The sequence below is a fragment of the Notothenia rossii genome, assembly GCF_949606895.1.
Source record: "Notothenia rossii genome assembly, chromosome: 7".
NCBI classification, from domain to species: domain Eukaryota; kingdom Metazoa; phylum Chordata; class Actinopteri; order Perciformes; family Nototheniidae; genus Notothenia; species Notothenia rossii.
The window spans coordinates 85,185,955-85,210,954 of record NC_136905.1 but is presented as its reverse complement, the minus strand read 5'-3'; the positions used below and the strand labels follow the sequence as shown (position 1 = coordinate 85,210,954).

General features: G+C 46.9%; 2 protein-coding genes across 4 annotated transcripts in view; both read left to right on the top strand.

Moving 5' to 3' along the window:
• Positions 1–15,814, top strand: part of syne1b (spectrin repeat containing, nuclear envelope 1b) — a 165,932-nt gene extending 150,118 nt beyond the window's left edge. Inside the window, exons 105-109 of the mRNA XM_079692895.1 lie at positions 1–91; positions 2,990–3,202; positions 4,445–4,537; positions 6,628–6,674; positions 14,769–15,814. The exon at positions 1–91 is cut by the window's left edge and continues 38 nt beyond it. Coding sequence (XP_079549021.1) covers positions 1–91; positions 2,990–3,202; positions 4,445–4,537; positions 6,628–6,674; positions 14,769–15,006 — 682 coding nt within the window. The 3' untranslated portion in view covers positions 15,007–15,814. The remainder of the gene's footprint in view (positions 92–2,989; positions 3,203–4,444; positions 4,538–6,627; positions 6,675–14,768) is intronic.
• A 2,724-nt stretch (positions 15,815–18,538) lies between these two features.
• The window catches only part of rmnd1 (required for meiotic nuclear division 1 homolog), a 17,695-nt gene continuing 11,233 nt past the window's right edge, over positions 18,539–25,000 (top strand). The window contains exons 1-3 of one of the 3 annotated variants that reach the window (XM_079692720.1): positions 18,545–19,929; positions 20,203–20,321; positions 20,404–20,840. In XM_079692720.1, coding sequence (XP_079548846.1) covers positions 20,412–20,840 — 429 coding nt within the window. In that variant the 5' untranslated portion in view covers positions 18,545–19,929; positions 20,203–20,321; positions 20,404–20,411. Of the gene's footprint in view, positions 19,930–20,202; positions 20,322–20,403; positions 20,841–25,000 lie in introns of all 3 variants that reach the window. The other 2 variants (XM_079692721.1, XM_079692719.1) reach the window with 2 other exon arrangements.

The following is a 25,000-nucleotide window of genomic DNA, read 5'->3' as shown; positions in this document are numbered from 1 at the left end:
GGAGAACATCGACCGGAGGAGGAACCAGCTGCTGCCCCTGGACCCGGGGAGGGACCGGGAGACCCTGCAGGACCACCACAAGACCCTCATGGTAACATAACATCTGCACCACAAGACCCTCATGGTAACACAACATCTGCACCACAAGACCCTCATGGTAACACAACATCTGCACCACAAGACCCTCACGGTAACACAACATCTGCACCACAAGACCCTCATGGTAACACAACATCTGCACCTCAAGACCCTCATGGTAACACAACATCTGCACCACAAGACCCTTACGGTAACATAACATCTGCACCACAAGACCCTCATGGTAACATAACATCTGCACCACAAGACCCTCATGGTAACACAACATCTGCACCACAAGACCCTCACGGTAACACAACATCTGCACCACAAGACCCTCATGGTAACACAACATCTGCACCACAAGACCCTCATGGTAACACAACATCTGCACCACAAGACCCTCACAGTAACACAACATCTGCATCTCAAGACCCTCACGGTAACACAACATCTGCACCTCAAGACCCTCATGGTAACACAACATCTGCACCTCAAGACCCTCACGGTAACACAACATCTGCACCACAAGACCCTCATGGTAACACAACATCTGCACCACAAGACCCTCATGGTAACACAACATCTGCACCACAAGACCCTCATGGTAACACAACATCTGCTCAACAAGACCCTCATGGTAACACAACATCTGCACCACAAGACCCTCATGGTAACATAACATCTGCACCACAAGACCCTCATGGTAACACAACATCTGCACCACAAGACCCTCACGGTAACATAACATCTGCACCACAAGACCCTCATGGTAACACAACATCTGCACCACAAGACCCTCATGGTAACACAACATCTGCACCACAAGACCCTCATGGTAACACAACATCTGCACCACAAGACCCTCATGGTAACACAACATCTGCACCACAAGACCCTCACGGTAACACAACATCTGCACCACAAGACCCTCATGGTAACACAACATCTGCACCTCAAGACCCTCATGGTAACATAACATCTGCACCACAAGACCCTCATGGTAACATAACATCTGCACCACAAGACCCTCACGGTAACATAACATCTGCACCACAAGACCCTCATGGTAACATAACATCTGCACCACAAGACCCTCACGGTAACACAACATCTGCACCACAAGACCCTCACGGTAACATAACATCTGCACCACAAGACCCTCATGGTAACACAACATCTGCACCTCAAGACCCTCATGGTAACACAACATCTGCACCACAAGACCCTCATGGTAACACAACATCTGCACCACAAGACCCTCATGGTAACACAACATCTGCACCACAAGACCCTCATGGTAACATAACATCTGCACCTCAAGACCCTCACGGTAACACAACATCTGCACCACAAGACCCTCACGGTAACACAACATCTGCACCACAAGACCCTCATGGTAACATAACATCTGCACCACAAGACCCTCACGGTAACACAACATCTGCACCACAAGACCCTCACGGTAACACAACATCTGCACCACAAGACCCTCATGGTAACACAACATCTGCTCAACAAGACCCTCATGGTAACATAACATCTGCACCACAAGACCCTCATGGTAACACAACATCTGCACCACAAGACCCTCATGGTAACACAACATCTGCACCACAAGACCCTCATGGTAACACAACATCTGCACCACAAGACCCTCATGGTAACATAACATCTGCACCACAAGACCCTCACGGTAACATAACATCTGCACCACAAGACCCTCACGGTAACATAACATCTGCACCTCAAGACCCTCACGGTAACATAACATCTGCACCTCAAGACCCTCACGGTAACATAACATCTGCACCACAAGACCCTCACGGTAACACAACATCTGCACCACAAGACCCTCACGGTAACATAACATCTGCACCACAAGACCCTCACGGTAACATAACATCTGCAACACAAGACCCTCATGGTAACATAACATCTGCAACACAAGACCCTCACGGTAACATAACATCTGCACCACAAGACCCTCACGGTAACATAACATCTGCAACACAAGACCCTCATGGTAACACAACATCTGCACCACAAGACCCTCATGGTAACACAACATCTGCACCACAAGACCCTCATGGTAACACAACATCTGCACCACAAGACCCTCATGGTAACATAACATCTGCACCTCAAGACCCTCACGGTAACACAACATCTGCACCACAAGACCCTCATGGTAACACAACATCTGCACCACAAGACCCTCATGGTAACACAACATCTGCACCACAAGACCCTCATGGTAACATAACATCTGCACCTCAAGACCCTCACGGTAACACAACATCTGCACCACAAGACCCTCATGGTAACACAACATCTGCACCACAAGACCCTCATGGTAACACAACATCTGCACCACAAGACCCTCATGGTAACACAACATCTGCACCACAAGACCCTCACGGTAACATAACATCTGCAACACAAGACCCTCACGGTAACACAACATCTGCACCACAAGACCCACACGGTAACATAACATCTGCAACACAAGACCCTCACGGTAACACAACATCTGCACCACAAGACCCTCATGGTAACACAACATCTGCACCACAAGACCCTCACGGTAACATAACATCTGCACCTCAAGACCCTCATGGTAACACAACATCTGCACCACAAGACCCTCATGGTAACACAACATCTGCACCACAAGACCCTCACGGTACTGAAACCACACCACCCTTTACTGGCCCTTTTATTTAAGATATTTGATATTATATTCAATGCATAACAACAATAACAACAACAACAACAGAACAGCTGATCCACGGCACCCGGCCTGCAGGAGGTCGGTGTAAACAGAGGGAACAGAAACCCTCAGGTTTGAAGCACAGGACTAAAGTAGAGAAACACATATCCAGAATAACTTTCTGAACGTGTGTCCCAGGTGATCCGCCAGGAGCTGCTGGACTCCCAGCTGAAGGTGTCCTCCCTGCAGGACATGTCTCTGCAGCTGCTCGTGCACGCTCAGGGCAGCGACTGTCTGGAGGCCAAAGAGAAAGTGCACGTGATCGGGAACCGTCTGAAGCTCCTGCTGAAGGAGGTGACGAGAGACCTGAGGGAGATCAGCAGGGTCCTGGAGATCAGCAGCAGCCAGCAGGTACACCATGAGACACCATGAGATGGACCTGTGTTAGTCCAGCAGGTACACCATGAGACACCATGAGACACCATGAGATGGACCTGTGTTAGTCCAGCAGGTACAACATGAGACACCATGAGATGGTCCTGTGTTAGTCCAGCAGGTACACCATGAGACACCATGAGATGGACCTGTGTTAGTCCAGCAGGTACACCATGAGACACCATGAGATGGACCTGTGTTAGTCCAGCAGGTACACCATGAGATGGACCTCTGTTAGTCCAGCAGGTACACCATGAGACACCATGAGATGGACCTCTGTTAGTCCAGCAGGTACACCATGAGACACCATGAGATGGTCCTGTGTTAGTCCAGCAGGTACACCATGAGACACCATGAGATGGACCTGTGTTAGTCCAGCAGGTACACCATGAGACACCATGAGATGGACCTGTGTTAGTCCAGCAGGTACACCATGAGACACCATGAGATGGACCTGTGTTAGTCCAGCAGGTACAACATGAGACACCATGAGATGGACCTGTGTTAGTCCAGCAGGTACACCATGAGACACCATGAGATGGACCTGTGTTAGTCCAGCAGGTACACCATGAGACACCATGAGATGGACCTGTGTTAGTCCAGCAGGTACACCATGAGACACCATGAGATGGTCCTGTGTTAGTCCAGCAGGTACACTCCCCTGCACCTCCTGAGAAACGGACACTTGGTGGTTTATGGGCAAAGTCTGTCTTTTGTTGTATTTAATAAAGTAATAAAGGAAGTCAATCTAAAAGTGATATGGATCTGAAGTGCAGGGACGGAGCAGCTTCATCCCCAGAGGAGAGAAGCTCTGCTCACAGAACACTTAACAGTCACATGATCCAACTGGTCTCTGAGGCATCGTCTAAACGTTCCATCATTAACCCGTAAAGCCCTCCAGTCCAAATCCACCTTTTACCCTAACCCTGAAAAGTAAAGTAAACATGTCTCTCTCTCTCTCTCTCTCTCTCTCTCTCTAGGACCTGTCCTCCTGTCTGATATCTGATGTCTCTCTCTCTCTCTCTCTCTCTCTCTAGGACCTGTCCTCCTGTCTGATATCTGATGTCTCTCTCTCTCTCTCTCTCTCTCTCTCTAGGACCTGTCCTCCTGTCTGATATCTGATGTCTCTCTCTCTCTCTCTCTCTCTCTCTAGGACCTGTCCTCCTGTCTGATATCTGATGTCTCTCTCTCTCTCTCTCTCTCTCTCTCTCTCTCTAGGACCTGTCCTCCTGGTCCTCTGCAGATGATCTGGACACGTCTGGTTCTCTGAGTCCGCTCTCAGGACGCAGCACACCGAGCCGCCGCCGATCGGTAACGTACCGCCTTCCTCTGCACGCTCCACCTCGAGACACTCAGATGAAATACTTAATAAATAGATCTAACATGTGCTCCAAGACAAGTCCCTGTGAACAACATATCCATCCTCACCTCCTCACCTCCTCACCTCCTCACCTCCTCACCTCCTCACCTCCCTCTGAACTCTCTCCTTCTCTTGCATGTGGTGTGTTCCCACAGCAAAACCCTGCAAGAAATCTGGAGACTCCTTTCTTTCTGACTCTTTCTTTCCTCCTCCTTCTTTTAGTTCTGTCACTTGTTTCTCTCCCACTTAAAGAGAAAGACTTCCCTAAAGCCTCTCCTCTAGTGTCCTCTTCCTGTGTCTCTCAGGAACACTGGTTGAATGTTATTAAGAGACGCAGAAAGCATGACTTTATTAGGCTCATATTGCAGGCTGCAGACATGAGAAAGCAATATATGTGTAGCATGTTAGCATGTATTTAGCATCAGGTTGAGTTAGCATGTTAGCATGTGTTTAGCATCAGGTTGAGTTAGCATGTTATCATAGCATCAGGTTGAGTTAGCATGTTAGCATGTATTTAGCATCAGGTTGAGTTAGCATGTTAGCATAGCATCAGGTTGAGTTAGCATGTTAGCATGTATTTAGCATCAAGTTGAGTTAGCATGTATTAGCATCAGGTTGAGTTAGCATGTTAGCATGTATTTAGCATCAAGTTGAGTTAGCATGTTAGCATGTATTAGCATCAGGTTGAGTTAGCATGTTAGCATGTATTTAGCATCAAGTTGAGTTAGCATGTTAGCATGTATTTAGCATCAGGTTGAGTTAGCATGTTAGCATGTATTTAGCATCAGGTTGAGTTAGCATGTTATCATAGCATCAGGTTGAGTTAGCGTGTTAGCATGTATTTAGCATCAGGTTGAGTTAGCATGTTAGCATGTATTTAGCATCAGGTTGAGTTAGCATGTTATCATGTATTTAGCATCAGGTTGAGTTAGCATGTTATCATGTATTAGCATCAGGTTGAGTTAGCATGTTATCATAGCATCAGGTTGAGTTAGCATGTTATCATGTATTAGCATCAGGTTGAGTTAGCATGTTATCATAGCATCAGGTTGAGTTAGCATGTTATCATGTATTAGCATCAGGTTGAGTTAGCATGTTAGCATGTATTAGCATCAGGTTGAGTTAGCATGTTATCATAGCATCAGGTTGAGTTTGCATGTTATCATGTATTAGCATCAGGTTGAGTTTGCATGTTATCATGTATTAGCATCAGGTTGAGTTAGCCTGTTATCATAGCATCAGGTTGAGTTAGCATGTTATCATGTATTTAGCATCAGGTTGAGTTAGCATGTTATCATGCATTAGCATCAGGTTGAGTTAGCATGTTAGCATGTATTTAGCATCAGGTTGAGTTAGCATGTTATCATAGCATCAGGTTGAGTTAGCATGTTATCATAGCATCAGGTTGAGTTAGCATGTTATCATGTATTTAGCATCAGGTTGAGTTAGCATGTTAGCATGTATTTAGCATCAGGTTGAGTTAGCATGTATTAGCATCAGGTTGAGTTAGCATGTATTAGCATCAGGTTGAGTTAGCATGTTAGCATGTATTTAGCATCAGGTTGAGTTAGCATGTATTAGCATCAGGTTGAGTTAGCATGTATTAGCATCAGGTTGAGTTAGCATTTATTAGCATCAGGTTGAGTTAGCATGTATTAGCATCAGGTTGAGTTAGCATGTTAGCATGTATTAGCATCAGGTTGAGTTAGCATGTATTAGCATCAGGTTGAGTTAGCATGTTAGCATGTATTTAGCATCAGGTTGAGTTAGCATGTTAGCATGTATTAGCATCAGGTTGAGTTAGCATGTTAGCATGTATTTAGCATCAGGTTGAGTTAGCATGTATTAGCATTAGGTTGAGTTAGCATGTTAGCATCTTGCTGCTTCATGAATGTCTGGACAGAGAAAAAGCCAGATTTCTGTCACAAAATCGTCCTCATGATTTTGTTGCTGCTCTTCTTTCGTTTTGGGATTTCTCTCCATCGACTGAAACATTCTTTCTTTCTTTTACCCTCCCTCACCACCTGTTCATTGCAAACAGCAGCGAGGCGATAGTAGTGTGTCACAGCCGGGAGCCCCCCCCCACAGGTACCTTTCTGTTGGTTCCTAGCACCTAGCACAAGATCAAAGAACTCAACCTCCCATGATGCACCTGAAACACATTTGTAGTCCTCATGTTTCTGCTCATGCTGGTGGGGGTCCGTGATCATCTGTGTGTAGCTCGCAGTGAGGAAGAGCTCCTCCTCCTCTTCGTCGTCTGCTTCATAACAGAACTGCAGATTCTAACCCCACACACACTTTCTTTGAAAAGCCGGAAAATGTCTGCAATGAACAATGCTCAGGCTGCTGTGTGTGTGTGTGTGTGTGTGTCATCTCTTCTTCTTCTGCTGCTTTATCACCAACTACCCCCCCCCCCCCCCCCCCCCTCTCAGTCTGTCATTGGTCAACCTCAGGTCTCCATCTTTCACATGGTAAGAGGTGAAGCTCATTCATGTCCATGCACTCCTGGAGTCACATTAGTAGAAACACTTGTTGGTGTCTGATCATAATTCTGCAGAGAAAACAATCCTGTAAAATATATTAAAAGTCTGGATAGTGAGGTGGGCTGAAGATCGGAAGGTTGTGAGTTCAAATCCCGCCAGGAACACCACCACTAGTGTGCCCTTGAGTAAGTCACTTAGCCCTTAGTTACTCAGCGTCAGCTAAATGTAATGTCTGTCTGTAGCCAAACGAAGCTGCAGCCTGAGTGTGTATGAAGTCACCTTTGGGGTGCATGCACTACACACTGCAGCTTCAAAATGTTTTCTATGATTTGCCTTCAGCACAAAACACGTCTAACTCCCAGGAAGAAACAAAACATTGTTACCGCAGATCTCCCTTTAGAAACTCAACTTCTGATTTAGATTAAATATACTTTATTAATTTGATAAATATGATGTCACCGCAGAAAACAGAAAAATATAGAAATGATACTAAATATATGACAAAAGTGTGGAAAAGGTTAACTTTGAATTCTCTAGATTTTTTTTCAGATTTTTGAATTTTCATATTTTCTTGTTTACTCAGACTTTAGATTATTTTACATATTTCTTTACTTTTTTTAGAATTTTCGCTTTTTGACTTCTTTCAGAATTCCGAATATAATCTCAGAACTAAAAACTAAATTCACAATCGGTCTAATATGAAAATATAAATCAATGAAAATTATTTGTTTTCTTTCTGTAACAGCTAATAAATGCTAAGCTAGGCTAACTTGAGAATAGAAAGCCAAGTTAGCCTAGCTTAGCATTTCCCAGCTAACCGAATGAACCTATTTCCCAAACTCCCCGCTTTAATAAATCAAAACTAAACTTTTTACGAGGCTGTTTCTAATCGCTGCGTCTCCTCGCCTCGGCGTGCTGTCTGTAAGCTAACGCTAACGCTAACTCGCTCTGCAGAGGAGCTGCTCACCTGTACAGACTGTCTCTATAAGTGTCTCACCTGTACAGACTGTCTCTATCAGTGTCTCACCTGTACAGACTGTCTCTATAAGTGTCTCACCTGTACAGACTGTCTCTATAAGTGTCTCACCTGTACAGACTGTCTCTATCAGTGTCTCACCTGTACAGACTGTCTCTATAAGTGTCTCACCTGTACAGACTGTCTCTATAAGTGTCTCACCTGTACAGAGTGTCTCCATCAGTGTCTCACCTGTACAGACTGTCTCTGTAAGTGTCTCACCTGTACAGACTGTCTCTATAAGTGTCTCACCTGTACAGACTGTCTCTATCAGTGTCTCACCTGTACAGACTGTCTCTATCAGTGTCTCACCTGTACAGACTGTCTCTATCAGTGTCTCACCTGTACAGACTGTCTCTATCAGTGTCTCACCTGTACAGACTGTCTCTATCAGTGTCTCACCTGTACAGACTGTCTCTATAAGTGTCTCACCTGTACAGACTGTCTCTATCAGTGTCTCACCTGTACAGACTGTCTCTATCAGTGTCTCACCTGTACAGACTGTCTCTATAAGTGTCTCACCTGTACAGACTATCTCTATAAGTGTCTCACCTGTACAGACTGTCTCTATAAGTGTCTCACCTGTACAGAGTGTCTCTATCAGTGTCTCACCTGTACAGAGTGTCTCTATAAGTGTCTCACCTGTACAGACTGTCTCTATCAGTGTCTCACCTGTACAGAGTGTCTCTATCAGTGTCTCACCTGTACAGACTGTCTCTATCAGTGTCTCACCTGTACAGACTGTCTCTATAAGTGTCTCACCTGTACAGACTGTCTCTATAAGTGTCTCACCTGTACAGAGTGTCTCTATCAGTGTCTCACCTGTACAGACTGTCTCTATCAGTGTCTCACCTGTACAGACTGTCTCTATAAGTGTCTCACCTGTACAGACTGTCTCTATCAGTGTCTCACCTGTACAGACTGTCTCTATAAGTGTCTCACCTGTACAGAGTGTCTCTATCAGTGTCTCACCTGTACAGACTGTCTCTATCAGTGTCTCACCTGTACAGACTGTCTCTATAAGTGTCTCACCTGTACAGACTGTCTCTATAAGTGTCTCACCTGTACAGACTGTCTCTATCAGTGTCTCTCTATCAGTGTCTCACCTGTACAGACTGTCTCTATCAGTGTCTCTCTATCAGTGTCTCACCTGTACAGACTGTCTCTATCAGTGTCTCACCTGTACAGACTGTCTCTATAAGCGTCTCACCTGTACAGAGTGTCTCTATAAGTGTCTCACCTGTACAGACTGTCTCTATAAGTGTCTCACCTGTACAGAGTGTCTCTATCAGTGTCTCACCTGTACAGACTGTCTCTGTAAGTGTCTCACCTGTACAGACTATCTCTATAAGTGTCTCACCTGTACAGACTGTCTCTATCAGTGTCTCACCTGTACAGACTGTCTCTATAAGTGTCTCACCTGTACAGACTGTCTCTATCAGTGTCTCACCTGTACAGACTGTCTCTATAAGTGTCTCACCTGTACAGAGTGTCTCTATCAGTGTCTCACCTGTACAGACTGTCTCTGTAAGTGTCTCACCTGTACAGACTGTCTCTATAAGTGTCTCACCTGTACAGACTGTCTCTATCAGTGTCTCACCTGTACAGACTGTCTCTATCAGTGTCTCACCTGTACAGACTGTCTCTATAAGTGTCTCACCTGTACAGACTGTCTCTATAAGTGTCTCACCTGTACAGACTGTCTCTATAAGTGTCTCACCTGTACAGACTGTCTCTATAAGTGTCTCACCTGTACAGACTGTCTCTATAAGTGTCTCACCTGTACAGACTGTCTCTATAAGTGTCTCACCTGTACAGACTGTCTCTATAAGTGTCTCACCTGTACAGACTGTCTCTATAAGTGTCTCACCTGTACAGACTGTCTCTATAAGTGTCTCACCTGTACAGAGTGTCTCTATCAGTGTCTCACCTGTACAGACTGTCTCTGTAAGTGTCTCACCTGTACAGACTGTCTCTATAAGTGTCTCACCTGTACAGACTGTCTCTATAAGTGTCTCACCTGTACAGACTGTCTCTATCAGTGTCTCACCTGTACAGACTGTCTCTATAAGTGTCTCACCTGTACAGACTGTCTCTATCAGTGTCTCGCCTGTACAGAGTGTCTCTATAAGTGTCTCACCTTTACAGACGGTCTCTATAAGTGTCTCACCTGTACAGAGTGTCTCTATAAGTGTCTCACCTGTACAGAGTGTCTCTATAAGTGTCTCACCTGTACAGACTGTCTCTATCAGTGTCTCACCTGTACAGACTGTCTCTATAAGTGTCTCACCTGTACAGACTGTCTCTATAAGTGTCTCACCTGTACAGAATGTCTCTATCAGTGTCTCACCTGTACAGACTGTCTCTATCAGTGTCTCACCTGTACAGACAGTCTCTATAAGTGTCTCACCTGTACAGAGTGTCTCTATAAGTGTCTCACCTGTACAGACGGTCTCTATCAGTGTCTCGCCTGTACAGAGTGTCTCTATAAGTGTCTCACCTGTACAGACGGTCTCTATAAGTGTCTCACCTGTACAGAGTGTCTCTATAAGTGTCTCACCTGTACAGACTGTCTCTATAAGTGTCTCACCTGTACAGACTGTCTCTATCAGTGTCTCACCTGTACAGACGGTCTCTATAAGTGTCTCACCTGTACAGACTGTCTCTATAAGTGTCTCACCTGTACAGACTGTCTCTATAAGTGTCTCACCTGTACGTTAGCATGTAGAGATCAGTGTTAAACCCAGCATGTTGCTCCTCAGCAGAGACTCAGTTACAGAGAAGATTACTCAATCACTCTGAATTTATTCTGGCAGTTATTTCTGAGATCAGGAACATTTCAGGTGGTATTTTAAAATATGCAAGACTATTATAGCCAGGTATGAGGCAGGAAATGAGAGGAGGGACATTTATTTACTTTGAGAATAAAGTGAAAATTAAGTTCATGTAATAATACGTTTGAATAAGTCCAGAATGAGAAATATTAATAATAAAGTTGTAAATGTTGACAAAAAGTGAAAAATTCTTGCATTTTGGTATTAAATCATTATAAATAAATATCGCCTGATATCGAGAATAAAGTCAAACTTTGGGTTTATTCTTTAACGTTAATAGTTTTCTACTTTTTCTTCGTAATATTTACGACTTCATTTTTTACATTTCAAATATATTTTTGACAATCTGAATTAATTCAGGATATTTCTAATGTACTCTAATAAATAAATGAATAACTCCTCCTCCTCTGTACCTAGCTCTGAAACTCTTCCATAGTCAAGAGGTGATCTAAAAAGATAGTTACGTCTGTAACTACGGTTCTATGAGTCCCGGATGAGCGCCAGAGGTGGTGCTTTAGCACCGGATATGTCCATCGCGCGCATGCGCCGCTCGATTACAAATAACAACAAAGTCACCTGTCCTCAGAGGATCTGTTCCCAGAATCTTCTCGCGAGCACACAAGAATTCTGAGTGATACTCTGGTTCCTGGTTACGGTCATCCGGGACTCGTAACTACGGTTCTGTTTGGTCCCTACTGACCGCCAGAGGCGGTGCTTTAGCACTGGATGACTTATACCAACCATGTCATGAAGAATCCAAGCCCTTGCTCACTACTGGAAGCAGCGGAGCTCGGCAATAGGACCACGCCCAGAGGATGGGGAGTGGCGACATTAACCCGATAAAACCTGGAGAATGTGCCAGAAGACGCCCACGACGTCGCGGCGCAGATGGCCTCCAGGGGCACCCCTGTCAGGGCAGCCCACGATGTTGAGATGCTCCTTGTAGAGTGGCATCTCAGCCCTGATGGCAGGGGGGGGCCACTGGCCTCATAGGCATGTGAGATGGTATCGACAACCCAGTGGGACAGCCGCTGTTTAGAGGGCATAACCTCTTTTAGTGCCGCCATGGCAAATAAAGAGCTGCTCCGACTGCCGTATACAAGCAGTAGCATCAATATGTACGCCCTTAGGGCACCCCCAGGGCACAGCAACTTCGACGTGCCGTTCTCCTGAATGTCAAAGCGTGCCAGCTGGACAGGCTGATTGAAGTGGGTTTGTGGAAGCACCTTGGGCAGGAATGCCACATTTGCCCAAAAGGCAACACCTGAGAGTCCCACCTCGGGCATGTATCGCTCACGGAGAGGGCGTGCAACTCCCCAACTCGCTTCCCTGAGGCTATGACAAGCAGAAATGCTGCCTTCGTGGACAGCCCCTTAAGCCCCACCTGGGCCAGGGTCTCGAAGGGAGGAGATGATAGGGTAGCAGGGGCAGGTCCCAAGCCGGAGCCCTCGGGGTGCTAGGGGGACGCTGCCGTAAAGCCCCCCTCTCAGGAAGAGGGACACCGACCTGTGGCACCCCGCCGTGGCGCCGTCGACCCGAACATGTCGGGCAGAAATAGCAGCCACATAAACTCAGAGTAGAGTGAGAACGTCCACTATCTAGAAGGGACTGTTGTCTAAGCAACAGCGTACATGCTGTCCCAAGGAACAAGCACATTCCTGCCCCCCAGTTGGGGTAGAAAGTGCGTGAGTGCAAGCTGCACAGCCCGAAGCTCTAGCACGTTGACCTGGCGCGCACCCTCCTGGGCAGACCACTGACCCCGAACGGTCCTGCCCTGCCGCACTGCACCCCACCCTGAGAGACATGCACCTATGGTGATGGTCTCCTGGCGGGATGGGATGGCGCCCATGAGCACGCCCATCAGAAGATAGGCCCTGCCCCTCCAGCGTGACAGAGAGTGGAGGCAATGCTGCGACACCCTGACTTCCCTGTGCCTGTGCCACTTGGCGTCCAAGTGAAGGCTGTTCAGCCACATCTGCATGGGGCGCAACGACAGCAGACCTAAGGGCACAACGGCTGAGGCAGCCGCCAGTCTGCCTAAGGGCCGGAGGAACTGAATATAAGGCACCATCTTTCCCGGCCTGAAGTTGGGAAGAGTCGTCCACGAGACGAGGTGTCAGGTAGGCTCGAGGCGACCGAGTCTAGGACCATCCCCAGGTAAGTGACCTGTTGGGAAGGGTCCAGGCAGCTCTTTGCGGTGCTTACTGTTAGGCCCAAACGGACTACGTGAGATAAGAGGTGCGCCGTATCCTGGGCCACTTGAGACCGGGACGGCGTGCAGACCAGCCAGTTGTCTAAATACGGCAGGACCTTCGCGCCCTGTGCCTGCAGGGGAGTGAGAGCTGCCACCACAACCCTGGTGAACACCCTTGGAGAGAGGGAGAGACCAAAGGGAAGCACCCGGAACTGATAGTGACGGCCCTAAAAGGCAAACCTCAAGAACCTCCTGTGGTGAGATGCAACCGGCATGTGGAAGTAGGCATCCCTCAAGTCCACGGTTGCAAACCACTCCCCCTGTGCGACAACACAAAGGGTGTCTGCTGTGGTCAGCATATGGAATGGCAGCACCTTCAGGAATCTGTTGATTCCTCTGAGGTCCAAGATCAGGCGAAATCCACCAACTTTCTTGCCCACAAGAAAGTACGCCGAGTAGAACCCCCTGGGCGGAGCAGAGGGTCTACTGGCTCGATTGCGCCCTTGGCCAAGAGGACGGACAACTGTTGGGCCAGAGCTAAGGCCTCTGCCGGATCGCTGACAACTGTCATTTTGACCCGGCCGAAGGCTAGGGGCCGGAACTGCGGTTCGTACCCCTGGGTTGAGGTGGAAACCACCCAAGGGTCGGAAGTACAGGCAGCCCAGTAACTGAGCTGCGGGGGGCAGCGGTCATGGCCGTCCTCGGGCTCAAGAGAAGCCACACAGGCACTACATGAATGAGCCAGTCTGTAGGTAGCCAGATGCAGCGTAGCCGGGAGCGGGAGCGAGAGCAATGCCTTCACCTGGCTGGATTAAATAAAGAAGTTTAACAGGACAGCTTAGCCGGGCGGCTGCTGATAGAATCAAGCAACACGTCTACCAGGAGCGGGGGCGAGAACACTGCCTTCACTGGTTGAGTTAAACAATGAAGCTCAGCAGAAGATGTTAGCCAAGCGGCTGCTGCTAATAATCAAAACGGTAGTAACCGTGGCCAGTGCTTACAAGCGTCAGCCAAACAGCTGACACTTTCACAGTGGCGAAGCTGCACGCAGCCAGCTGTTTGCAGAGAAATCCTTGGATCAAACGTTCAAACCGAATGAACGCTGTAGGCTGCAAGAATGTAGCCACGGTACTCTCACGCAGCGAGAAGATGAAAGGAACAGATCCTCTGACGACGGCTGATATAGTCGGTGTCACGTGGGTCACAGGGGACTTTGTTGTTATTGGTACTCGACCTGCGCATGCGCGCGATGGACCTATCCAGTGCTAGAGCACCACCTCTGTCGGTCAGTAGGGACGAAATAGAACTCGTGGAGCATACATACAAATAAAACAAGAATTAAAAAAACACAGAGAACTATTTTTAGAACACTATAATAACATTGAAAGAAGATATAGTTCAAATAAAGCAGTAAATAGAAATAGAAATAGAATGGAATCAAATATAAAATATGTGCAGTAAAAACATAGTGTGCATTATAATGAATCATACATTTCACTTATAGAGCACACTTTAAACACAACGTCGTCTCAAGATGCTTCACAAGGCTACGAGGAGAGAAGAATAAAACAAATCAAAGGAAAAGAACATATTGAATCAAATGTGGTTCAAATACAAATAAATCAAGTTAATGTTCCTGACCTCTCTCTCCTTCAGGTTTCTCAGCGCCGCTGGATCCGGTTCCTCCCGTTCTGACCCGGTTCCCTGGAGGTTCTGCAGCTCGTGGTTCCGGAGGGTTCTGCTGGTGTCTCTTCCGTTTCAGATCTTCCTCCTGCTCCTCGTCTTCCTCAGCTTCCTGCTGCCTCTCACAGAGGAGGACTACTGCTCTCAGTCCAACAACTTCCTGCACTCCTTCTCCCCCATGCTGAGCTACACCAACCCCCCGCCCGTCTGATCCAAGGGGGGGGGGGGCTCGATGCTGAGCTACATCAACCACCCGCCCGTCTGATCCAAGGGGGGGGGGCTCGATGCTGAGCTACACCAACCCCCCGCCCGTCTGATCCAAGAGGGCGGGGGGGGCTCGATGCTGAGCTACACAAACCCGCCGCCCGTCTGATCCAAGGGGGGGGGGGGGCTCGATGCTGAGCTACACCAACCCCCCTTTCCTGCAGAATCTGATATTTTTTCTGCAAAATGTAAACTTTTTCTTGAAGAATATGATTTTATTTTATTTTATTTCTGCAAAAAATGATATTTTTCTTGCAAAATCTAAACTTTTTCCTGCAAAACACGAAATTCATCCTGCAGAATCTGTCCTGCAGAGAAACAGTTATTATCTGAGTGTGTATGATGTGTGATCTCCCATGATGCAACAGGAGACGCCGTGCAAGCCTGAGAGTCACCTTCTGAGATTTACCTGTAACTCCAACATTTGTAAAAACATTTAATATTCCGTACATTGCAATTATTTTTGTACCCGTCCTTCGGCATGCAGTTCTTTTGCTTTCCTTCACTGTGTCTTTTGTTTTGAGATTATGTTGTGTTTTAATATCGAAACCATCTCCACGTCTGTCTTTCTTCATCTCTGCTGTTTTATTTTTTAAACCAGATATAAAATAAGACTTTATGGAGAATTATGACGTAGAGAAGCTATCGTATATTTTGTATGACCGTCAGTATCAGATGGATAACAAGAGTATTTAACGTGTACAAAATGAAAAGTCTATGTATATGCGACAATAACAAAGAATGCCAAATCCTCATATTTGAGTTTGTCTTTTATTTACTGTGATTTCCCTTTATTTGTTATTTTCATCTTTATACGAAGATTTATGATAAACTATTGGATTCTGTAGAAAGTACGTTTATTATTAAATCACTTTTCAGCAACAAGGCAGTTCAATGCTGCACCTAACATTATATTGAAACAAAGAGCCTCATGAAAACAGCTCTGATGGAGTCAGGACTCAAAGACACGAGGAGAGCTGGAGCTCTGATGGAGTCAGGACTCAGAGAGACACGAGGAGAGCTGGAGCTCTGATGGAGTCAGGACTCAGAGAGACACGAGGAGAGCTGGAGCTCTGATGGAGTCAGGACTCAGAGAGACACGAGGAGAGCTGGAGCTCTGATGGAGTCAGGACTCAGAGACACGAGGAAAGCTGGAGCTCTGATGGAGTCAGGACTCAGAGAGACACGAGGAGAGCTGGAGCTCTGATGGAGTCAGGACTCAGAGACACGAGGAGAGCTGGAGCTCTGATGGAGTCAGGACTCAGAGACACGAGGAGAGCTGGAGCTCTGATGGAGTCAGGACTCAGAGAGACACGAGGAGAGCTGGAGCTCTGATGGAGTCAGGACTCAGAGAGACACGAGGAGAGCTGGAGCTCTGATGGAGTCAGGACTCAGAGACACGAGGAGAGCTGGAGCTCTGATGGAGTCAGGACTCAGAGAGACACGAGGAGAGCTGGAGCTCTGATGGAGTCAGGACTCAGAGAGACACGAGGAGAGCTGGAGCTTTGATGGAGTCAGGACTCAGAGAGACACGAGGAGAGCTGGAGCTCTGATGGAGTCAGGACTCAGAGAGACACGAGGAGAGCTGGAGCTCTGATGGAGTCAGGACTCAGAGAGACGAGGAGAGCTGGAGCTCTGATGGAGTCAGGACTCAGAGAGACGAGGAGAGCTGGAGCTCTGATGGAGTCAGGACTCAGAGAGACACGAGGAGAGATGGAGCTCTGATGGAGTCAGGACTCAGAGACACGAGGAGAGCTGGAGCTCTGATGGAGTCAGGACTCAGAGAGACACGAGGAGAGCTGGAGCTCTGATGGAGTCAGGACTCAGAGAGACGAGGAGAGCTGGAGCTCTGATGGTGTCAGGACTCAGAGACACGAGGAGAGCTGGAGCTCTGATGGAGTCAGGACTCAGAGAGACACGAGGAGAGATGGAGCTCTGATGGAGTCAGGACTCAGAGACACGAGGAGAGCTGGAGCTCTGATGGAGTCAGGACTCAGAGAGACACGAGGAGAGCTGGAGCTCTGATGGAGTCAGGACTCAGAGAGACGAGGAGAGCTGGAGCTCTGATGGTGTCAGGACTCAGAGACACGAGGAGAGCTGGAGCTCTGATGGAGTCAGGACTCAGAGAGACACGAGGAGAGCTGGAGCTCTGATGGAGTAAGGACTCAGAGACACGAGGTGAGCTGGAGCTCTGATGGAGTCAGGACTCAGAGAGACACGAGGAGAGCTGGAGCTCTGGTGGAGTCAGGACTCAGAGAGACACGAGGAGAGCTGGAGCTCTGATGGAGTCAGGACTCAGAGAGACACGAGGAGAGCTGGAGCTCTGGTGGAGTCAGGACTCAGAGAGACACGAGGAGAGCTGGAGCTCTGATGGAGTCAGGACTCAGAGAGACACGAGGAGAGCTGGAGCTCTGATGGAGTCAGGACTCAGAGACACAAGGAGAGCTGGAGCTCTGATGGAGTCAGGACTCAGAGAGACACGAGGAGAGCTGGAGCTCTGATGTCAAACACTGACGGTTTATATGGAGCTTCGGCCGGAGAATTCACAAGACATGTCACGGGTCACGGTCTGACCACACGGTAGAGATGACCCCTCCTGTAGCCCCAGGTTGTAACTAGTTCAGAGTGTAATGATCAACATTCTTCAAAAGAAAGACTAAACAGCTGAGGACACTGAATCACAGTTGTTGTCTCTTATGGCTCGGGGTCATCTATACCCCGAGAAGGATGTGTTCCAGGTGTCCCACAACAATAACTAACTCTGCCCGGTAGGGTTGGGAACCGAAACTCGGTTCCAGATGAGAACCGATAAGAAAATGCCGGGTAGCCTACTGGGTACCCATACAAAATACACAATTTCGGTTCTGCTCAACGGTTCCTAAACGCGGTAGACCCTGTATTCCAGCGGGTCCGTCTGCAGCGCGGCGCCGCCGTGACCCGGTGGAATACAGGTCGGACCTGGAGAATCACAGAACGACCGCTCGTCAGCGGGCCGTTGACGGCCGGCTCGGTACTCTGACGGCCGGCATCGCCCTTAATTTTTTTAAACGGCATCATGTAAGTTGCGCTGACAGGCGACAGAGGTCCACAGTTGCCCCGCAGCGAGGCTCCCCCCGCCCTCCCGTAGACATTTCACGAGCTCAGTCACTTCATAACACCAAAGATGGGTCACGGTAAACGCTCTGAAGTGAGGCTCCACTACACTAAAAAAGAAAAAGACAAGGCACAGTGTAATGCCTGTTAATAGCTGGCCACAGGCATAGCTCAGTTAAAATAAAGCACAGCTATTGTGCAATACATTTGTATTGCATGTATATATTTTTCATTTGTAACAATTTCAGTTAAAGCTTAAAAGAATAAAGATATTTTTGTTATCTAAACGTTTGACCTCTTTCTTTTACAATTTTGGAATCGAAACGGGGAACCGATAAGAACCGGAATCGATAAGCAGAACCGGAATCGGAATCGGAATCGATACATTTCAAATGATACCCATCCCTACTGCCCGGTCGCAAACTGGTAACAACAACAACTTGCCAGGGCAGCCCCTCCTTCAGGGAGATAGCGGCTGCTCGAGGCTGGGCCTCTGCGTCAGAGGGCGAAGGAGGAGGACATGCAGGGCGAATGATTCCCTGACAAAAAGGACATTTAAAAAGGGTTGAAGAGCCAAGACGATAGAAAGTTATAACATAAAGTACAGGAATAAAATGTAGTGCAAGACATTCATAATAATAAAAGCTCAGATTTAATTCAGTTTTCTGTCAGAGGCTGAAAACATATCGTTCTAAGTACCTTAACGGTTGATTGATTATAAAAAACTATGCTACAATTTGAACATTTTACAGATTAACCCCGAGTGAAAGGCTGCGAATGTAACGTTGTCCTGCAGAATCTGATCCTTTTCCTGCAAAAACAGATCTTTAACTTCCAGGAATCTGATATTTTTCCTGCAAAAAGTGATATAATTCCTGCAGAATTTGACCTTTGTCCTGCAGAAAAACAGTTATCTGAGTGTGTATGGTGTACGATCTCCCATGATGCAACAGGAGACGCCGTGCACACCTGAGAGTCACCTGCTGAGATTTACCTGTGAATTTAGCTGATTTTAACATTTAATATGATACAGTATTTCAATTGTTTTTGTACCTGTTCTTCGGCATGCAGTTCTCACCTTTACTTAGCAAAACCAACATTGTGTGCAATTTAGTTTATGCCTAATAAGTAATATGTACCATAAATCATACATCATGTATTTATTCTGCGTTAATTTACCATAACTTCCATAAACTGTGTTTTAAAAGAAGTTTCCTTGAAAAACCCTGACTCCACCAGAGGGGGCGCTACAGAGCTAACATCTGGAGACTTTATTAATACAAAAAAAGGTTATATTTGTAAAGATTGCATGTGATTTCAAGCTTTTGAAACAGTAAATGTGTGAAATTGCGTTAAAGCAAAGCTCTGATGGAGCTGAAGGTCAATAGAGGCTGTTTATTACCCTGAGTTAAGACTTACAGGAAACCAAGAAGCCTGAGGAAAGGAGCCCTCAGACTGAGGTGTGTGTGTGTAATTATTATTAAAACAAATTACCAGAGGAGGTTCTTCAAAACTAATAAGTCCAACTTTGGATAATATTAATTTTGAGCCTAACATCTAAAGAAATACACATTCGTCAGCCTGCCAGTCAGCGCTCGGGGATGGAAAAAGTACGCATCTACGTCATTACGTGATTTACGTCACCTTCAGCAGGAAGGCATGTTTCAGAGATGTTATTTTTACTGTTTTATTTTAACATTTTAAAACGTTTTGTGACACTTTGAAGCAGATTTAAAACAACAAGCTGCTGAATATCTGCCGTCAGATACACCCACAGGTGAGCTAACAAGATGCTAACAGTCACACAGGGAGAGATTGTAGCTTCATTAGCATGCTAATCTGTTAGCTTCACTTAAATGCAGCTGCAGGTTTAACTCTGTATTTGTAATAATATCTGCCTTATGCACATTATTAAACACTGCATGTGTTAATGTTAAGCAGACTGATAACGAGAGTGAGGATATGTAAAGCTGGTTACTGTAGTCAAGGTCAGTGCTGTTGGTTTTACTCTTATTTTGTGTTAAGATTAGACTGTACTGCTCTCCTGCAGTTGTTTCCAGATGTGGAGATGCTCCTCCGGACGCTGTGGTGCATGCTGGGAGCTCCATTAACCATTAATTGATCATAAAATAACACGGTGTACTGTATTCTTTACACGTTAAACCCTGAGTAAGAGACTGAAAATGTAACTTTTTTCCCGCAGAATCTGATATTTTTCGTGCAAAATCTAAACTTTTGTTTTTGTTTCCAGGTGTCAAGATGCTCCTCCGGTCGCTGTGGTGCATGCTGGGAGCTCGTCTTCCTGCTGGGAGGACACCAGTCTTTCTGTATGGATCCTCCACCATCAGGACTCTCTCCTCACAGAGTCTCCATGTGGACACTCTGCAGAGACATGTGAGACGTCCTGAGAGTCCTCTCCTCTCAGTGTCATCTCTCTCTGTCCCTCAGAGACATGTGAGACGTCCTGAGAGTCCTCTCCTCTCAGTGTCATCTCTCTCTGTCCCTCAGAGACATGCGAGACGTCCTGAGAGTCCTGTCCTTTCTGGGATTCAGAGACGTTTTTATTCTCCAGACATCGTGAGAAGCATTTTAAAAACTCCAGCAGCTGTTCCTGGGAAGAGAGCTCCGAAAGGACCGAGGACAAAACAACCGTCCAGAACCAACCAGCCGTCCTCCAGCGTGGACAAGGTGAGGACAGACAGCTCTGAAGGGAAGGCATGCATGTGAGGATATAAGATATGTGACCAGAGTATAGCAGGCAGCAACAATAACCCTCATCGATGTTTCAGAACACGGAGGATAACGTTGTTATTTGACAGTGAAGGAGTTACCCTGTGAGCATAGAGGGCGGAGCTAACGGCTATAAACTCATCAATGAAGGATATTTGGAAAAAATAGTGGTGATATTTTCAGAATACCTTGATAAACCTGAAACCCAGAGAACAGCTGTTCAAGAGAGCTATCCAGGTGTTTGAGAGAAAGACACATTCACACCACCTCCTTGAGAAACACCATTTATTGAGTTTTGACCATTTTAAGTCTTTTGAAAGTATGTGTTTTTTTTATAAATGTTTACATAGATTAGCCTGAGTTCTAGACTCCTGGTTCTAGACTCCTGGTACTAGACTCCTGGTTCTAGACTCCTGGTTCTAGACTCCTGGTTCTAGACTCCGGGTTTTAGACTCCTGGTTCTAGACTCCTGTTACTTGACTCCTGGACTCCTGGTTCTAGACTCCTGGTGCTAGACTCCTGGTTCTAGACTCCGGGTTTTAGACTCCTGGTACTAGACTCCTGGTACTAGACTCCTGGTTCTAGACTCCTGGTTCTAGACTCCTGGTACTTTACTCCTGGTTCTAGACTCCGGGTTTTAGACTCCTGGTTCTAGACTCCTGTTACTTGACTCCTGGACTCCTGGTTCTAGACTCCTGGTACTAGACTCCTGGTTCTAGACTCCGGGTTTTAGACTCCTGGTACTAGACTCCTGGTACTAGACTCCTGGTTCTAGACTCCTGGTTCTAGACTCCTGGTACTTTACTCCTGGACTCCTGGTTCTAGACTCCTGGTGCTAGACTCCTGGTACTAGACTCCTGGTTCTAGACTCCTGGTTCTGGACTCCTGGTGCTAGACTCCTGGTACTAGACTCCTGGTGCTAGACTCCTGGTACTAGACTCCTGGTTCTAGACTCCTGGTACTAGACTTCTGGTACTAGACTCCTGGTTCTAGACTCCTGGTTCTAGACTCCTGGTACTTGACTCCTGGACTCCTGGTTCTAGACTCCTGGTACTAGACTCCTGGTTCTAGACTCCTGGTTCTGGACTCCTGGTGCTAGACTCCTGGTGCTAGACTCCTGGTGCTAGACTCCTGGTACTAGACTCCTGGTTCTGGACTCCTGGTACTAGACTCCTGGTTCTGGACTCCTGGTTCTAGACTTCCTGTTCTAGACTCCTGGTACTAGACTCCTGGTTCTAGACTCCTGGTTCTGGACTCCTGGTGCTAGACTCCTGGTACTAGACTCCTGGTGCTAGACTCCTGGTACTAGACTCCTGGTTCTAGACTCCTGGTTCTAGACTCCTGGTACTTGACTCCTGGACTCCTGGTTCTAGACTCCTGGTGCTAGACTCCTGGTACTAGACTCCTGGTTCTAGACTCCTGGTTCTGGACTCCTGGTGCTAGACTCCTGGTGCTAGACTCCTGGTGCTAGACTCCTGGTGCTAGACTCCTGGTACTAGACTCCTGGTTCTGGACTCCTGGTTCTAGACTCCTGGTTCTAGACTCCTGGTACTAGACTCCTGGTACTAGACTCCTGGTGCTAGACTCCTGGTTCTAGACTCCTGGTACTAGACACCCGGTGCTAGACTCCTGGTTCTAGACTCTTAGTACTAGACTCCTGGTTCTAGACTCCTGGTACTAGACTCCTAGTTCTGGACTTCTGGTTCTAGACTCCTGATACTAGACTCCTGGTGCTAGACTCCTGGTTCTAGACTCCTGGTTCTAGACTCCTGGTACTAGAATCCTGGTTCTAGACTCCTGGTTCTAGACTCCTGGTTCTGGACTCCTTGTTCTAGAATCCTGGTTCTAGACTCCTGGTTCTGGACTCCTAGTACTAGACTCCTGGTGCTAGACTCCTGGTGCTAGACTCCTGGTACTAGACTCCTGGTTCTGGACTCCTGGTTCTAGACTCCTGGTTCTAGACTCCTGGTACTAGACTCCTGGTACTAGACTCCTGGTGCTAGACTCTTAGTACTAGACTCCTGGTTCTAGACTCCTGGTACTAGACTCCTAGTTCTGGACTTCTGGTTCTAGACTCCTGATACTAGACTCCTGGTGCTAGACTCCTGGTTCTAGACTCCTGGTTCTAGACTCCTGGTACTAGAATCCTGGTTCTAGACTCCTGGTTCTAGACTCCTGGTTCTGGACTCCTTGTTCTAGAATCCTGGTTCTAGACTCCTGGTTCTGGACTCCTAGTACTAGACTCCTGGTGCTAGACTCCTGGTGCTAGACTCCTGGTACTAGACTCCTGGTTCTGGACTCCTGGTTCTAGACTCCTGGTTCTAGACTCCTGGTACTAGACTCCTGGTACTAGACTCCTGGTGCTAGACTCCTGGTTCTAGACTCCTGGTACTAGACACCCGGTGCTAGACTCCTGGTTCTAGACTCTTAGTACTAGACTCCTGGTTCTAGACTCCTGGTACTAGACTCCTAGTTCTGGACTTCTGGTTCTAGACTCCTGATACTAGACTCCTGGTGCTAGACTCCTGGTTCTAGACTCCTGGTTCTAGACTCCTGGTACTAGAATCCTGGTTCTAGACTCCTGGTTCTAGACTCCTGGTTCTGGACTCCTTGTTCTAGAATCCTGGTTCTGGACTCCTGGTTCTAGACTCCTGGTACGAGACTCCTGGTTCTAGACTCCTGGTACTAGATTCCTGGTTCTGGACTCCTGGTTCTGGACTCCTGGTACTAGACTCCTGGTTCTGGACTCCTGGTTCTAGACTCCTAGTACTAGACTCCTGGTACTAGACTCCTGGTTCTGGACTCCTGGTTCTAGACTTCCTGTTCTAGACTCCTGGTACTAGACTCCTGGTTCTAGACTCCTGGTTCTGGACTCCTGGTTCTGGACTCCTGGTAATAGACTCCTGGTTCTAGACTCCTGGTTCTGGACTCCTGGTTCTGGACTCCTGGTTCTGGACTCCTGGTACTAGACTCCTGGTGCTAGACTCCTGGTTCTAGACTCCTGGTTCTGGACTCCTGGTACTAGACTCCTGGTGCTAGGTTGGGTCAAAAGCAGAGAACACATGTCACTGTGTGCTGTGTGCTCTGCATGTGAGACCAATAAAGGGGGCTTCATCCCTCCCAATTCTTTATGATTTACTGATAAGATAAGTACTTTATTAATCCCCATTTAGGAAACATGTTTTTGTTGCGAGACAAATTTAAAAGAGTAGAAATAAACGATTCTAAAATATAACCATCTCAAAATATAAATAAGCCAACATTAGAGAGTAAGACAAATATACCGATGACTGTGAAGATACAACATCTATAAACTCTCTGACACTATTGAACAGTTAGTGTTATGGTCTGTCTCTCTGCAGGTTTCAGTTTGACTGATAGTTCATGTTATGGTCTGTCTCTCTGCAGGTTTCACTGATAGTTCATGTTATGGTCTGTCTCTCTGCAGGTTTCAGTTTCACTGATAGTTCATGTTATGGTCTGTCTCTCTGCAGGTTTCAGTTTCACTGATAGTTAATGTTATGGTCTGTCTCTCTGCAGGTTTCACTGATAGTTAATGTTATGGTCTGTCTCTCTGCAGGTTTCACTGATAGTTCATGTTATGGTCTGTCTCTCTGCAGGTTTCACTGATAGTTAATGTTATGGTCTGTCTCTCTGCAGGTTTCACTGATAGTTCATGTTATGGTCTGTCTCTCTGCAGGTTTCACTGATAGTTCATGTTATGGTCTGTCTCTCTGCAGGTTCCACTGATAGTTCATGTTATGTTCTGTCTCTCTGCAGGTTTCACTGATAGTTCATGTTATGGTCTGTCTCTCTGCAGGTTTCACTGATAGTTCATGTTATGGTCTGTCTCTCTGCAGGTTTCACTGATAGTTCATGTTATGGTCTGTCTCTCTGCAGGTTTCAGTGATAGTTCATGTTATGGTCTGTCTCTCTGCAGGTTTCAGTTTCACTGATAGTTCATGTTATGTTCTGTCTCTCTGCAGGTTTAACTGATAGTTAATGTTATGGTCTGTCTCTCTGCAGGTTTCACTGATAGTTCATGTTATGGTCTGTCTCTCTGCAGGTTTCAGTTTCACTGATAGTTCATGTTATGGTCTGTCTCTCTGCAGGTTTCA